General features: G+C 35.8%; 3 protein-coding genes and 1 long non-coding RNA gene across 4 annotated transcripts; 2 read left to right on the forward strand and 2 right to left on the reverse strand.

The window, feature by feature from the left end:
• Positions 1-429: 429 nt before the first annotated feature.
• On the forward strand, positions 430-1,450 carry LOC110768631 (uncharacterized). Its single transcript, XM_088251764.1, has 3 exons — positions 430-653; positions 775-939; positions 1,072-1,450. Exons 1-3 carry the CDS (start codon positions 435-437, stop codon positions 1,330-1,332), a joined length of 645 nt encoding a protein of 214 aa, XP_088107890.1. The 5' UTR covers positions 430-434; the 3' UTR covers positions 1,333-1,450.
• Positions 1,451-2,155: 705 nt separating this feature from the next.
• LOC110768389 (uncharacterized) lies at positions 2,156-4,779 on the reverse strand. The gene is made up of 2 exons (XR_002528453.2): positions 3,802-4,779; positions 2,156-2,414 (listed from the first exon to the last, which is right to left on the reverse strand). It is a non-coding gene; the product is annotated as an uncharacterized LOC110768389 (long non-coding RNA).
• A 4,636-nt stretch (positions 4,780-9,415) lies between these two features.
• Positions 9,416-11,708, reverse strand: CYTC6A (Cytochrome c). The gene is made up of 6 exons (XM_021972352.2): positions 11,563-11,708; positions 11,328-11,457; positions 10,320-10,417; positions 10,196-10,227; positions 9,819-9,882; positions 9,416-9,699 (listed from the first exon to the last, which is right to left on the reverse strand). The coding sequence occupies exons 1-6, from the start codon at positions 11,617-11,619 to the stop codon at positions 9,559-9,561; spliced, it is 522 nt and encodes a 173-aa protein (XP_021828044.2). The 5' UTR covers positions 11,620-11,708; the 3' UTR covers positions 9,416-9,558.
• A 342-nt stretch (positions 11,709-12,050) lies between these two features.
• On the forward strand, positions 12,051-16,884 carry LOC110768562 (alpha/beta-Hydrolases superfamily protein). Its single transcript, XM_021972337.2, has 11 exons — positions 12,051-12,523; positions 13,158-13,249; positions 13,841-13,959; positions 14,121-14,256; positions 14,429-14,480; positions 15,144-15,244; positions 15,345-15,527; positions 15,612-15,769; positions 15,936-15,990; positions 16,070-16,123; positions 16,240-16,884. The coding sequence occupies exons 1-11, from the start codon at positions 12,283-12,285 to the stop codon at positions 16,651-16,653; spliced, it is 1,605 nt and encodes a 534-aa protein (XP_021828029.1). The 5' UTR covers positions 12,051-12,282; the 3' UTR covers positions 16,654-16,884.
• The last annotated feature ends 182 nt before the right edge of the window (positions 16,885-17,066 follow it).

Consider the following 17,066-nt stretch of genomic DNA (forward strand, 5'->3'; position numbering starts at 1 on the left):
CAGAAAGGGGAAAGAGAAAATGAAATGGTAGTACAAATTGGCAAAATAACATGTTACATGATGCACAGGGCAGTTTGGGTGAAGCTTTTGATCTCTTTCACTTTCTCTTTCTAGCTGTATATTGGCTTTACCAACACAACACCCATTGTATATGTGATGCTAACATAGCATTGCATTAAATGTAAGCCAACCAGAAGCAGAACGAGGCTCTATAAGCAACCTCAAACGTATATGCTCCTCTGTTTCTAATGGTGGTGATGCTCTTAAGTTGAACAATAGTAAATTTTGTGGTGCTTTAAACAACTCAATGAGAGAGAGAGAGAGAGAGAGAGAGAGAGAGAGAGAGGTCACAAGTTAAGTTGTTGATTAAGGTACATTCGACTAGTATTATTGCTTCTGATCTGCACTGTGAGTGTGTAAGGGAACTAGGTACAATGTCGAGGACTTGCCGGCTCATTTTGTACATTTCGATCGACAGTCTTGATGGAGTGACTCAAGTTGAGCCAGAAGGTGGCTGGAAGAACCCTTTCCTTTGTTACCACATCCAAGTTGATTGCAAAAATTGTAACAGAGAGCTATTGGAAATTGGTTATCTTCCATTATACTTATGTGCAGGTAGGATGGAAGATGCCCAATATCATAAAGCTTTAGCTGTAAGTACTAGTGTAGTGCTTGAGTTTTATTTGCATCACATATAGCTGTTTGTGATTTTGCTTAGCATAATGCATAAGTGTGACATAATGGACACGTATATTGATGTATGTATATGTGTAGTGCCCAAAGTGCATGGGGTGTGGTGGTTTGAGGATTCTGAAAAGGGGAGGGGAACCAATCACGGATGAAGGACAAGACATGCCTGTGATGGAGATAGAGGTTATTGGCTCTTTTCATGTGCACGAGAAACTCAAACTGTTCTATTTTAAGTGGATTTGCAGAAAGGTAGAATACATAACTTGTTTTTCTGATATAACAGTTTATAATTTCCTTCTTTAATTTCTTAGTAAATGTGTACTAATCTTCAATTCCTATATGCGTCCCTTACCTATGTGTGTCTATAAAAATTTCACACAGGATGATGGCAGTGGGGAATTTTTGGGGCCTTTTTCTGTGGACAAAGATGGGAGCTACGCGTTTAGTGATTCAGGTGATGAATCTAATGATGATGATGATGATGATGAACTTTTTCAAATCAAAGGGATCAAAGGATGTTTCCAAGTCACGCCACGGGAAGAAGAGGTGGAGGGACTCTGGATTAAGGTGGCTTCCAAGTCATCCCAGGCCTGTGATTCAGATTCGGATTCGGAGGATTCGGATGCTGATTCTGATGATTAATTCAGGTGCAAGTGCATGCTTTAGGGAGGCTAACATCAGTCCATGACTGATTACTGATTGCTATCTATGGTTTTCCAACTATATATTCTATGTAAGACTGATCTTAGTTTAGTTTTATTGGATGGCAGATGGGAAAAAGTTTGCTCAAACTTCCTATTGTGGCTCATAATTAACCATCATGATGTTATTTGATACGTGTTAATTCATAGCATCTGGTAGTTAAAAGCAAGAGCTTGATTTGTTCTTTGTCAAGCTACTAGGGCACTGAAGTAGATAGATGTTGATTAATTGTACCCAAATGATGTGAGCTTTAACTTATAATATAAACCCTGAGTCCAAAAGTAAATGGGGTCAAGGATATTTATAAATATAAAATAGGAGAACAGCACTTCTTCTAGGTAGCAGTTTTTGATTGGGTCATGTCTAAGTCTCCTAAAGTACTTTTTACTTTTTACTTTGATGGCTGAGGCTTCAAAGCTTTAGTTGTTGAGGTTAAACTTGAACCTTTAAACTTGTTTATTTGTTAAATTAATAGCACAGTGACCTCTTTACATACTTTCCTAGATGGTAGTTCAGATATTAACATACATGAATTATGTCATGAAAGCTATATCCTACTGACAGAAATCACAAAGAAACAATCATTAAAATTCATATTAATTAGGTTTAGCACCACAATCATCAGATTAACCTATAAACACAATCCCTTTTGTACATGCATGTTTTCTGAGTTACCATATAAATCTGCAGCTACAGTTAATATTTCTCAAAGAACAAATTTTCTACCATATATCTCAACTATATCATCTGAGAAACCAGTGAGTTTGTGTAGCAGATCAAAATGTCTGGGTTTTATATATATGCCAAGGGATGTAACTTTCACAAAAATAAAGATAAAGAAAGACAAGGAGAATGGATGCATTATCAAATTACATTTGTTACACCCTCTTACAGGTTTTTCAAAATGACTCTTAATAATATATAAACATGGTAAACTTGAAAATCTCCTATTAAAGCATAACAAAGCTAATACATGTCAGTACAATTGGAAAGAAAGGCCCTTTGGTAGTGAAAGCTTCTCCCTGTTGAAGTAACAAATAAAGACTAATGAACAAAATCTTTCACAATAATCTTGGTTAAAATTAGTATATTTTTGTTCATGGTTTGATGCTAATACTTAAATCATAGAATCATTTTAATCCAGTGAAGATAGACAAGGGCATAATCATGATTTCCACTTAAATCATTTTGGGCAAAGAGATACATGCTCAGTTGTGCCAAAAGATTAAAAAGCGGGCATATATATATATATATATATATATATATATATATATATATATATTTTAGATGGTACTCATAATTATGGTTGAATATACACAATAATTAACAACTTTTACTGTCAACACCTAATGAGATTTCTATAATAACAAATGATCATTGTGGTGAAATGAAACTAATTAAGTACAATACTGATTATTGCCTGAGGCCAAAAAGCCAAGAGTAGTAATCTTTGTCACTAATCAAACACAAAATGAACATGAAACATATATACACAATATATTCAACAAACAAAACATTGCTGATCAGATTTCTATTAACAATCCGGCCGGTAATAATTAAAACACATAAGAGTGTTAATTAGTGTACAACGAGAAATGTCTACCAAATTCCATGTTGGTTGGGCTAATCAGAGCTTACTAGGTTAATAATACACTCAAGAGCTTGAGTGAACCACACATATGTGAGAACTCTCAGTCATCTGAAGAAGGGTTTCATTTCCAACTAAGTTATGAGCACTAATCTCACATTGAATATTGGGTTAAGTGCCTAATAGTATACATATACTTACACTAATTAGTAATTTAGTGTATCGATTAGGTAATTTTATAATATTTATTTACAAATACAGAATCTAATATTGACTCTGATTAATGATGCATCTGAAACTAAGATAACATTGTAAATTCATCAGATTAATTAGTGGTCCATATGAACATAAGATATACAGTACACTTATTAGCTTTTCTTGACCACCAGACACGATTGATCTGATGAAAAGGTACACTAACAAGGTAGAATCATAATTAAGTGCATCCTTATATGCACCCTTAAAATTTCTTTTGGTTTATGTCTTCAAATATGAAAACTATTAAATTTGTGAGGTAATGAATCGGGCAATGATGTAAACTGAATAAAGAAATTGCAGGCAAAATACGGCATAGCCATTATGACTTGTCTCATTCAAAGCTTTTATTTCATCCGTCTTGCATATGCTGATTCTAGATTCTACCAGCATAGTCCAAAACCAACATGCAGGCATAACCAAACACAGAGAGAGAGAGAGAGAGAGAGAGAGAGAGAGAGAGAGAGAGAGAGAATATAGCTAGCTGTTATCAAGTAATGAATTCATCAAGCTTTGAACTTTGACCTGAAGGTGTGTGCTTTCTGGAGAAGAGATGATGTATATACCTGAAAAAAACCTGCGCTTGGGAAGAGCCCTTGTATATATCCTTAGCTAAAGAAGTTTTTCTATTGTTGGTGTGAGTGATTGAAGCTGCAAGATGACCTGGTAGAAGAACCTTACATATATCTAGCTAGTAATAATTAAACTAAGTTCAAAGAGGTTTCTGATCAACTTGCAATTGTTTGATTGAAAAAATAAATATATATGTAATTAGCAGGATGTCAATTCTCTTGGTTAATTAATTAACTAAAAACCCTTCTCTTCAAAAACATGAAATTATCAAGATCTATAAGAAATGATGGCATCCACCAAAGTTTGGTTCTGTATATCTAAAAATCAATCTCTACCTATTTGGCCATACATATATATTTATAATTTGGTGCTACAAGATCTAAAATATATACATATATATATATATTACTAGTAGTGTGATGCTGATATAGCTATAGGTTAAGTATACCAGATCATGCTGGCAGCTTCAAGCTCTCAAACCAACAAAACCAGACAAGGGAAGAAAGAAGAAGCAAGACGCTGCATAAAGGTTTGGCCTTTGATGGAAATTAAGGCTCTTTTTAAGCAACCAGCTGAAGCTCCTGGCACACAAACACTCGAGGCATGCATGTTTTAGGTAAGAGAAAAAGAAGCCTCGTGACAATTCTCCCCCTACAGCTCTCTCTAGCTATATCTTCCTCCCTCATCTGCATAAATGCTAGCTTTTTATGCACCTCTAGCTCTCTCTCTCTCTCTCTCTCTCTCTCTCTCTCTCTCTCTCTCCTCTCTTCTGCTCTTCTGTAGCATTAAGAGTCAGTATTTAATTGTGGGTTTTTTTTGTCCGCCTTACAGCTATATTGACCTGACCCATTGCCATCTCTCTCTCTCTCTCTCTCTGTCCACAGTAATTTACATATTAGTTATAGTAGCATATTATAAATGAATTTGAAGCTTAAAGAAGGGACCACCATGTTCTGTTCACAAATATAATATTAAACCCCAATAAATTACCCTTTTATTTTTCTATTTTTTTTCCTTCTCCCAGATGATTTTTCAATCTCCGAGAAAAAAATTCCATTGTGTAGTCAAACCCAGAGAGTTGGTTTGGTTCTGCTAGCTAAGTCATACCTAAACATGTCAAATTTGTTCACCTAGTTGACTACATACCGGGATCAATTTAATCAAATTGTTCATGGTGACTTTACAGTGTTTATTAATACAACCTGGGAGCCTGGGATATATATTATATTAGATGTTATCTTTCAAACTAATTGGCCCAAAAGAGAAGCTTCAAAAGTTGAGCATGCTTTTTTCTTGGTCTGAAAAGTTGAGCATGCTTTGCCTTGTTACTGTTACATTTGGCGTGTCTTTTACTCAAAGTATGGTTCCTGTTTCTCTATAACTCTTTAGGATGGTGACAATTAATATACCTCACCTTACTGTCAATTGATTTCTTTAACTTTAATCACTATCAAAACTGTGGCCTGCATGAAGTGTGCTTAAATTTCCAGAAAAGCAGCTAGCATGAACTTAGCGAAATTGGCCAGAGCGGATGTGCTCCTCACTTTGCACCCGAGTTCTAATTCCCTTTGTATATAAAAAAAAAAAGTTTCCAGAAAAGCAAGTCTATGCCTAAACAGTAAGTTATAAGAAAACCCTTTAAATTTCAGTCCAAATTTCCATACAAAAATCTTGATCACAGCGATTAATTAAAGACTTTAATAAATTGGGATTGATTAGTCTTCATTTCTAGCAGCTAGCAAGAGGCTTTGTGACCATGCACGTGCTTAGCGGCTGCCTGGTCCCTACAGCAACACAATTTCAATACAATAAATATACTGTGCAATAAGATTATTTATATGAAGGGCATGAAATGAATTGGCCAGGTTGGTGGAATCAGTTGAGAGTGTCCTCCTTTTGTCTTTATCTTTGGGTGGTTCCTCTGTCTTTGGTTGACAATTACAATGACATGCAGACAGGTCCTAATGGAAAGGCAAGGACCACCACAGACCTTTTAATAGTGTTTATTATGGATAGGGTCACATGATTTTTTTGTTTTATAATTTTAGGTCCAAGAGTTGGTTTTCAGCTTCATTTCATTAAGTTTCTGACCCCAAAAGAAATCATTAAGGTAGGTATGGTGATGGCTGTAAATAAAGAAATATTCCAAAATTACGATTTTATTTGCAAACTCTATTGCCATTTTCATATCTTTTTGGTTGAGTTGTTGCATGCAGATGGGTTTTGTTTGTTCTGTCTAAAATCAATTATTTATGATCAGCCTCCTGTTTAATTAGTAGTGGTGTAGAATCATTTTGTAGATTACATTATCTCTAATCACATTTTTGTGTGATCATAGCTGATGATGTCTTGAAAGAGAAGTACTTGAAGGTCATGAAAATGCTTATCAAGTCTTTTGTTGTCATGATCATGCATGTTTTTTTTTAATCTTGCCTATCCTCATCTATCATCATACTGTGTGTATGAGAAATTCCCTCTCCAGTGTAGTTTAAACTATCGCTTATACTCAAAAAAAATTATAAACTTATTCTTCCATAAAACTACTAAAACAATCAAATTTTAAAAGTTGATGGCAATGCCAAATTTCATTTTCCAAGTTGGGTATGCGGACATAGTGGAAATATTTTCCATTCAGCCAAGATCAACACCACATGGGAATGGATGACACATATCAAACATGACAGGTTGTGCCACCAATATTGCTTCTTCAATAGTGTTTGTCATCCTTTTGACATCTCTATCTCATCTTGTTCATTGGAAAAATGGATCTATTAGGTTGTCCTATCTGCTGAGGCTGATGTTTAGGACCATTCATCATGGAATAATTTGTATTAAAAAGTTAATTGACAACTAAAAAGAGGATTGTAATGACTTGTTAACTAGTTAAGACTTATATCACTATAAGATTGTTTGTTTAGTGAGTGAGAGGGAGAGCTTAACCACCCCCAGGGGCCGGCCCTTGTCCAGGGCAACCAGGGCCACCGCCCGGGGCCCACGATTGAGAATGGCACAAATTTTTTTTATATTAGCTTATATATATGTATATAATCAGACAAAAAAATATATATGTATATGCAAAACAAAATTATAAGTGCTCATAAAAAAATAAATAGCTAAAAGTAATGGGTATGGCTACATTATATTGCCCCTATGCTCAATTGGTGTACATATTACCTTATTTCCATTTTCAACATTTAAGTAAATGTCTTTGTCCTTTTACTTTCATTTATTTTTATATTACTCCATTTACTTAAGTTTACAATGTAAATAAGGAAGTACCCCCCATTTGGATTTAAATAAAAATACTAGAAAATCAAATTACCACCAAATAAAAATATGAAAAATCGGTTTTAGTGCAAAATACGATTTATGCTAAAAATGATGGCTCATTAAGTCAATATATACTTCATACTAAAATTCCATAAAATCAAGTTTTCTTATTTGATGTGTAAGGAATAAAAGCCGCCAAAAATTATCTTGAGAAAATGATTATTCCGAAAAACCATTTTTCATACTTAGTCAATATTGCACCTCCGCTAAAAAAATTATGGGTCCGCTAATGGTGGCAGGCATAAGAATTCTCTCTCTCTCTCTCTCTCTCTCTCTCTCTCTCTCTCTCTCACCCAAAGCACGCATCTCCTCCCTAGGTTTCTCTAAATAAGGATTTTCTTATCAGGCTTTTGGTTTTTGTCTCAAATGGTGAGGAAGGCTATTTCAATCGATTCTCATACTTGCAAATTGCAATACACTAGTTAATGAGTTTTGTCAAATTGGGTCGGTAATTATTTAGAGTGGGTTATGGATAATTTGGTTTGATGGGAATTAGGTGTCTTGAGAGCTAGCTGGGTGGGTGGGTGCTATTCGGCTTGTGGTAGATGGTGGTTGCTAGGTGGCTGGTGGTGTTTGGGTGGTGGCTTGTTTGGTGCAGCCTGGGAAGGAAGTGATGAAGTTTTTCATGTTTGTTTAATATTCTAAAATAATTTTTTAAAATTGTTAACATCCATGCTGGATTTACACTTAAGATGAGTTACATAAGTCCTTATAAGTTATTTTACAAAAAGATAAACTTGTCTTTAAAATTTTAAAGATATGGTGGGTGGGAAAATAGGACAAGATGAAAAAAATAGCAGCACTCAATTAATTATTTGATTAAAATAATAATAATTTATGAATAAAGGGCACACTCTTAGAGTTTTGCCCTAGGCCTTCAATCACCCAGGGCCGGCCCTGCCCACCCCCCAATATGCCAAAGCTTTAGGGGAACCTAATTAAAATCTCAAACTCTTTAATTTTTCTTTAATTACATTGGCTCTTGGCAATCGGCTTTTCAACCTTGTTTTGTTTGAGCTGGTGCAACTACTACTCTTTAATTAATGAATACCCTCACCCCACGTTGTTTTTTTTATCTCAACTAGTCTCCGTTGGTTGCAGATGTTTTCAACCTAGGCTATCTCATCAGTCTTGGCTGGAAAAGAATGGCAAGGTCGACATTTTTGGACCATCTGTTTTGATGATGGTGGCTATAAATAAATATTATTGAAAGCTCATTATTAAGATTTTCACACAAATAATAAATCATAAGTTTAATTAAAAGCGGATACCAACTAAAAGCCACTTTTTTTAAGTACAAGCGATTGGGAGAGGGGTTCACACAAATATTCATTGGGTGTGTTTGGGAGTTTCGAACTTCTGCCCACATGAGTGGAGATGAAAGTGATCAACCAAGTGAGGTGCAAAATTAAAACCCACTTAAAATTATATTGTTTTTAATCGTTGAAACGTTTGGTAACGAGACAAGAACATGTTAGTGTAAGACATGGTCATTTAGGAAGTATTAGTGGGTTTTGGCAGTTGAGTGATTAGATTTAAGATCAAGTATTTTTCAATGTTAACAACTCATGTGGGGTAGGATATAATGTGATTATGTTTCCATGTTTGCTATGCTGATTGCTTAAACATGTCATTATTAGGATAATGATGGTTTTTGGGAGAGAGTATAAACCATGGCCAACATGTTTAGTTCAAACCAATGTAATGAGGTGATTTGATTATTAAGTGCATTAATCAAAAGGACATGATTTGAAATAATTTCATTTGCACTGTCATCTAGGACTCGTGTCAAGACCAGAGCCTGAAAACTTCAACTTAGTTAGGCACATCCCATGTTATCATTCCACTAGCAGCCCTAAATTCTCAATGAACTTCCTCCTCTTTTCGCTTTTGTTTTTTGCTTTTTGGTTTCCTTTTTCCTTCTTGTTGAATGAGTCCATTTCTAAAGTATATTTTTCGTTGAAACGACATTTTTTTAACTAGCTCTTAATTTAGTGATATTTTTATTCCCAATAATATTGCATGAGGTCTAGAGTTCGATTCCATCTCCAAGTTCGATTAAAAACATGTATATTTCAGGGTTGGGTCATCCTCCATCACCCAAACCAACCACAAAAAATCCAACCAGTCCACCCTTTCAATTACACTTGGCATTTGGCCCAACCCAGTGCCTTTCCCTTTCCTGTCCTACAAAATTAGTTTAGCCCAACCCATTTCTTAAAACAATGCAGGAAGCTGAAAGCATTATCTGTCAATGGCTACCACAAGGCACACAACCGCACCAACCAAACCTCGATGAAAATCTTGATGTTTGTTGCAATGCAAGCAAGAACCATTTTAATGTACTGATTGAATACATGCAACGAACAAAGAACCGTTTTACCAAAAACTTGAGTCAGCAATGCAATTAATTGAAGAAGTCATTTTTCTTCAATTAAAATGTTTGGCCAGTTCTGATCAGCCTGTAACTTGACAAACTCAGCCAAAAGCTTTATCTCTTCATCCTGCAAACGGGCTCCAAATGTGCACTGGCCCCTTGGCGTGCACTTCTCACCAAAACCCTGCAAAATCCCACAAGATACACTAATCTTCAATTCAAGTAGGTGCAAAGTAAACATATTGATTATGGTTATGGTTATGGTTAGGATGCAAATTTCCAAATTAATTTAGACAAACTTACAGGCATTCTTCCCTTGCCAAAGTAAGTCACACGGTATATCTCCTCTTCTGTGTCAACTCCATTTCTGTAGAAGAAAATGCTTGAATTATTTCCGAAACAGGTCCTTATTTATAAAAGGTGAAAACCTTGTTTCCTTCTTCTATTTTGGTTAAATCATGGCCAAAGGACTAGATTAAATTGCACATGAATGGCTGAACAAAAACATCATCATACAATGTTCTCCATATCAGTTATTCTATTCCGTTGCAGAGAATATAAGCCAGTATTTGAAAGGGTCTTTGAAACCATTTTGCCTTATTCATCTTCATTTTAGAAGCTAATTCGTGTTCAAATACATGTTTCTAGCAGAATATTTGACTGAGATTGTACCCGATTACCTCTGTAGATCTTTAGTAAAGAGTGTTGCACCCTGGAAAGAAGAGGAAACAATGGAATAAGAATTAAAAAAAGATTTTGAGGGATGAATGAATATATCAGATTTACAGATAAGTGGAGGCTCACTGGTTGTATAATGTTTCCGCCTGCATCATGACATCCAATGCAAGTTTTACGAAACAATGCAGCTCCTTTTTGAACATCTAAGGTTTGTGCATCTGAGACTGCACCAGAAAAAAGAATGAGATAAAATGTTTTTTTTTCTTCCAAATTCCAATCACACAAAACAATTAGATAAATTAGAACTTTCTGCAAAGCGGTGTTGCCATTGAATCGTATATGTATTTTGGAAAAGAAAAGACAAACGTAAGCGAAACAATATTCTCAATCATTAAGTAACAAGTATTTTATTGTGATTCCTGATGTACAAACAAAGTCAGAGAACAAGGTTCATTTGTAAATAATTAGTATAGGGGACAATGACATGCACAATGTTTTGTCAATTTACCATGAAAATATTTATCTGCCATCAGCATGGAAGTGAGGTAAGCAAAGCTTTCTATCAAGGAATACTTTAGCATTTGAAGCAACCTTAACATTTAATCCATCTAATTGTCTTTTTTCTTCTTCTTTAAAACAGATTGCAAATGATGTCTGCAAAGTTAGTGGGGATAAGAGCCTCTACTGGTTCAACAAAGACAATCTACAATTACCCAAGTTCCTAATGGCAGCACTGATCAGAAGAAACTATGAGAACTATTTAGTTCCAAGGGAGAACTAAACCAGCTACAACTACTATTGTTAAGCACAGAACTACATGAGTTCCAGTGATCAACCAGATCATAGACAGAGTTTACAAAAATGTCTATGAACAAAACATCAATGCATTAAAAAATAATGGGGCGGTAGCATTTCCCACTTTTGTTTCCTCTTCATCCTAACCTTTGGGACAAAGACTTTGCCCCATCCCATATACTTTCCTAACCTTGAAAATCCCAGTGTAAAATATAAATACGTCCTCTTCCTGTTTAGTGCAGGTAGGGGCAATGTAGAAAATTTGAGGGAAAAGGCTGGACTGAGGAGGAATTAAAGTATCTATTGGAGGATAAAGTACACAAGTGTGTGGTTGGTTACCAGGGGTGATGCAGATTGGAGATAAGGCCAGAACTGCAGCAGCCATTAGAGGTGGAGCCAAGCTCTTGAGGAACTTCCATTGTTCTTGCTTTTGAACAATTGGGTTGTGCCCTCCTTGCTTCACTGCACCCTTGACAGCACACACTCAACTCAACTCAACATAACATTCAGAAATTTTCAGTTACCAATTCAAGAGAGAGAGAGAGAGAGAGAGAGAGAGAGAGAGAAATATTACCTTTGGGAAGCAACAGGTACCATTAGCGCTATTAGGTATCAGAGATGCAAGCTGCATCTCTCTCTCTCTCTCTCTCTAGTGGATGACAAAGTGAAAAATGTGGCTGCAACTTGCAGGCACAAATGCAAAATACCAAAATATATGGCTTCTTTTATTTTTTTGGTCGAAAAATATATGGGCTTCTTTTGATTTCTTTTAATTAGAAACTAAGCTACAGTGAGGCTACACGTTACAATTTGTAAGAAAAAAGGTTACACGTTACACCAATATTGGCATCATAGAAAAATAATAATAAAAAGCTCAAATTTTGGTATTAGCCAATAAAAATAAATTGCTTTAGAAGATTTTGGAAAAAATTAAATAAATATCTTAGAAAACATTTAGTAAATTGTTTTTATTTTATTAGTAATTTTATTCTAAAATAATAATCTTTTTGTTTTTCCATAGGTTTTTTTTTGGTTTAATAGTTGTCAAGTCCAATTATTGGAACAGGTTCTAATTAGCCGGATTGTCGTTTTGAGAGTTATATCTCTATCCTATAGACTCTACCTTGTCATCGTCTTCCGTACTAATCGTGGCTTGTTTTGCTTCCTTTCGGTTCCCCGAGCTTCACGAATCAGCCCTAAATTTCTCAAATTTGATCAAATTTCAACCTGCAATTGCAAAATCCCAGCTCTGTTCAATTTGAAATTCGTTGTTTAGGGTTTTGATTAGAGTGAAATGGCGATGCTTTTGGAGGAGATCGTGCAATCGGTGGAGCTCTGGTTGAAGCTGATAAAAAAGCCCCAGCCTTACGTGGACCCGAACCTCGACCCGGTTCTGCTGGTGCCGGGTATCGCCGGTTCGATTCTGAACGCTGTTGATGACGAGAATGGGACGGAGGAGCGCGTTTGGGTTCGAATTCTCGGAGCCGACTACAAGTTCCGGACCAAGCTGTGGTCTCGTTTCGATCCTTCAACAGGTAAAATCAATGATAAAGTTTGAAAATTTAGGACAAAAAAGTTAGGCGCTTGTGTCTGGCTGCCGAGAAATTGAAGTAGAAATAAGGGAAAGAAAAAGAAATTCATGCTATTACAAAAAGCATGGAGTTGCCTGTCATTGATCTTGTATGTGAACCATTGCTTATCTGAGGTGGAGTTGTCATTGTTCAATTTAGTTTCTGAAGCTGAACTTGCCTAAATTCAATTTATCTGTGAAGTTGGTTCCACTTTCTGCTATGAAGGGCAGTGTCAAATATTTTCGATATAAATTATTGTCTTTTTCCATTTATAAATAAATGAGGAGGGCAAAAAAGTGAAATTTGAAAGCCAACTCCTGCAATCTGCTGGTTAACTTTGAGCAGACTGTCAAATTAATATATCTGTGGCACATGTGCCCTTCCTGCAAGGGTGGATGGGAGGGCTTGAAAATGTATCTGCGAGCCTGAATTGTTTGGAAAAATTTCTAAGACATTGTTCAGTAGTCATTGCATCCTTGCACTCCCTCACATGCATAGAGGAAAAATGATTTTCGATTGGAAGGATATGGATGCATGCTATATATGTGTGTGTATGCTGATGTGAAGCAACAAAAATAATGTTTTCTTCGTGAAACAGGTAAAACGGTGTCTTTAGACCCAAAAGCAAGGATAGTGGTCCCTGAAGGTAGATATGGACTTGAGGCAATTGACGCCTTGGACCCTGACATGGTATGTTGTGCATTCTAACTTTACATTACATAGACATGAAGGATAATTACTTGTAGAAGCTAACTTAGGCTTTTTTCATGCATGCGCTTTATTCTGGCCTTCATTGTTCTCTCTTCATTGTAATTTATAGTCCAGGCGCACTGTTGAGAGATTTCATAATGGGACTTTTACTCGCTTTCTTTGTTAATTTGCGACAGCAAATCAAGGCCCTTTTCTTCCCAAATAAAATCTTGAACCCTTATTATTTTCCACAACTGTTATCCCTCATATAACCTATCAAAGGATCCTTTAAAGCTGGATTTCTTTGGTTTCTAGAAATTGTGTAAGCTGTTTCCTAGGTAATTTATTTGTTATAAGAAAATGGTTCATTAGATCCCAAACTGATATAACTTTTTTTTTCCCTTGAAAAGTTATATTTGGGATGAGGGATTACTTATCAGCACTTTGTATAGTATTCACATGATATATTGTGAAAAATCATAATATTTCTTATTTTACTTGTGAACTCTTCTCTCATGATTTCTGGAATAAATTTCTGGAAGTAATGAGGTTGAACACTGATAAAATCTCTTAACATATTGTCTTGTACAGGTCATTGGACAGGAATGTGTATATTACTTCCATGATATGATTGTTGAATTTACCAAGTGGGGTTTTCAAGAGGGGAAAACACTTTTTGGCTTTGGATATGACTTCCGGCAAAGCAACAGGTATCTACTTAGTTTTGCTTTATTTGAATGCTACTTAAAAGTCCAAAAGATTGATTGAAAAGTTTATAAATGGTTTTCGCCCTCTCTCTAATTTGTATGCTTTATTAGATATTCACCATGGTTGACGTTGTCAATTTTGATTTTTCTTTGTTTTCATTTAGGTTGCAGGAGACGTTGGACCGCCTAGCTGAAAAATTAGAGGCAGTGTACAATGCTGCTGGAGGAAAAAAGATAAACATTATAACTCATTCTATGGGGGGCCTTCTAGTGAAATGTTTCATGTGCTTGCATACTGATGTAAGGCATTCACTCTGCCTCTTCAGTAATAAGTCTCCTTTATTCTTTTTCTCTGTCCACTCCCTTCCCAGATTATTGCATCAACGGCTTATAGCTTTGTAATATTTTTTTTTTTTCCTTTTTGTGTGTGCTAGAAGGTATATTGTATAATTTAATACCATTTGTTTCACAGGTTTTTGAGAAATATGTGAAGAATTGGATTGCAATTGCTGCACCATTTCAGGGTAAGTGATCATGTATAATTTATCATCACCCAGGACAAGTATACCAACTGTTTTACTGAAAACACTGATAACCTGATACAATCTGTTGATTTAAAGAGTTACATATTGATGAAATGAATTTTCATGAAAATTTCAAAATTATCTTCTTAAATGAAATTGGTTTTAAGTGTGTTACTTGCTTCTCCTCCTGAGAGTCTAAATGTGTATGATGCTAGTGCAAGGGAAAAGGGTTGATTTGTTGAATACATTAAGTAGCAAATAGTATGAGAGGAAAGTGTCTATGAGGATGTGTCATTTTCTTAGTTACAATATTCTAGTATATGCATGATGTCAGAAGCAGCTATCTTGTTTTCTGGTGATTTAGATATTTCAAGATTGTAGTCACTTCGAAAGTTTGCAAAATATGACTAGCTGTATGATATGAAAGTAAGTTTGCCCTATCCACAGGACCATACACTGAACTCATCCTTTGGATGCCATATATATATATATTTTAACCTTCTTTTGAATTATCAACAAAATGGAATCTAAAGAGTTTGAAGTTGACCTCTAATAGCCTGTATAAGCTCAGTTGTTATGTTGGTCATAGTTTCATTACTAAAGCTTCCAATATTTAGGAAAAATTAACCAAAAGTTAATTTGTGGCTTTTCATTGTCCTGCAGGTGCACCTGGTTATATCACATCCACCTTTTTAAATGGAATGTCATTTGTGGATGGGTGGGAACAGAACTTTTTTATATCAAAATGGAGCATGCACCAGCTGGTATGAGTCCATTTCTGTGGGCAGTTAACTTCCTAGACCTTAAGCATTTGTTTCTTTGCATCCATATTTTTTCTTACTAGGGTTTGTTTTAATGTTCCAGCTTATTGAATGTCCATCAGTATATGAGTTGATGGCCTGTCTTGATTTTCACTGGGAACACATTCCACTTCTAGAAATGTGGAGACAAAGGCTTGATGGTGATGGGAACTCTCAAATTATCCTAGAGTCTTACCCCCTGGCAGAGAGTGTAGAAATTTTCAAGGAAGCTCTAGCAAGTAATACGGTAAGCACCACATATGTATGGCTTATTTTATCATGCACTTGTATGGCTTACTTAAACTCACAGTTCATGTTTTCATAATTTCAGGTCAATTATAATGGTGAGGATCTTCCCCTACCATTTAATATGGAAATCTTGAAATGGGCTAATGAAACACGCAAGATTATATCTCGTGCTAAAGTTCCTCCTCAAGTTAAGTTCTACAATATATATGGGATCAATCTCGAGACACCTCATAGTGTTTGGTAATACCTCCTATGAATCTTTTGATACAATCTTTCTGCTACTTGCAACTGCTATTTTTAGACAGTTGTAGATCAGAAGCTTCAAGTTTTAATAAAATGTTTCCAGATACGAATTTCTTTTAGCATGCCTTAATTTAATATCTAAGTCAAATTCACTACTCTGCAGCTATGGAAATGAGGAAACACCTGTCACGGATCTACGACAGCTACGATATTTCCAGGTTATTATCTTCTAATGTGATATGGTGTTTTTGTATGATCATCAATTACAAAACCTAACTCATTTTTGCATTCAATCAGCCAAAATATGTATGCGTTGATGGTGATGGGACAGTTCCAGCAGAATCAGCTAAGGTTCGTTGACCTGCCTGTCCATAATTTTCACTTATTCACATTTGCTTTAGTGATTGGCGCGAAGTTAGAATATCTTTTCCCTGTCTTTTTACACAACTTTCTTTTGCCAATTTCAGGCAGATGGGCTAAATGCTGCAGCAAGGGTTGGAGTCCCTGGTGAGCATCGGGGAATTCTTTGTGAGCACCATGTATTCCGGATACTCAAGTGCTGGTTAAAGGCAGACCATGACCCTTTCTACAACCCTCTAAACGATTATGTCATTCTACCCACTGCTTTCGAAATGGAGAAGCACAAGGATAAAGGTTTGGAAGTAACATCTCTGAAAGAGGAGTGGGAAATCATCTCCCAAGACCAAGACCAAGACCATGATCACGACAATAAAGTAGCTGCTTATGAAAGGCCAATGGTAAGCTCCATATCTGTTTCTGATGTGGGAGCTGAGGCCTGTGCAACTGTTACTGTTCACCCTCAGAATGAGGGGAAGCAGCATGTCGAGCTTAATGCTCTAAGTGTGTCGGTCGATGCCTAAATATAAGTCAGAAGCATCATCGGTTGTATTTTGTGAAAGACAATGCTCATCTGTATATAGCCATTCATGTGCTCAAATCCCCGTGTTAGTAACTTGTAAATAGGAGTTTGTCATGAAAACAGAACTGCTTCTCCAAGGTTGGATATGCAGGTGGCCTTGTATATATGAAAAGATCGTAAACCCATTGGTGATAATACAATTGTTTGTTGAAGTGTTGCCAATGCTTAAAAAGATCTCGTAAACTCTTGTGGCTCGTACTTTATGAAGTGCTTGAAAATAAAATAAAAAGTATTATATGCACTAATTAATATAAACGTTACAAGTGGGGTTCATGATGATCTAAAATTAGAGTTCTTACCGGTCCTCTAATCGAGCCTTGATCACCTTAGCCCCCACCACCTTTTTGTGGCGTG

This window comes from Prunus avium, chromosome 4 (assembly GCF_965620075.1).
Source record: "Prunus avium chromosome 4, drPruAviu1.hap1.1, whole genome shotgun sequence".
NCBI lineage: Eukaryota > Viridiplantae > Streptophyta > Magnoliopsida > Rosales > Rosaceae > Prunus > Prunus avium.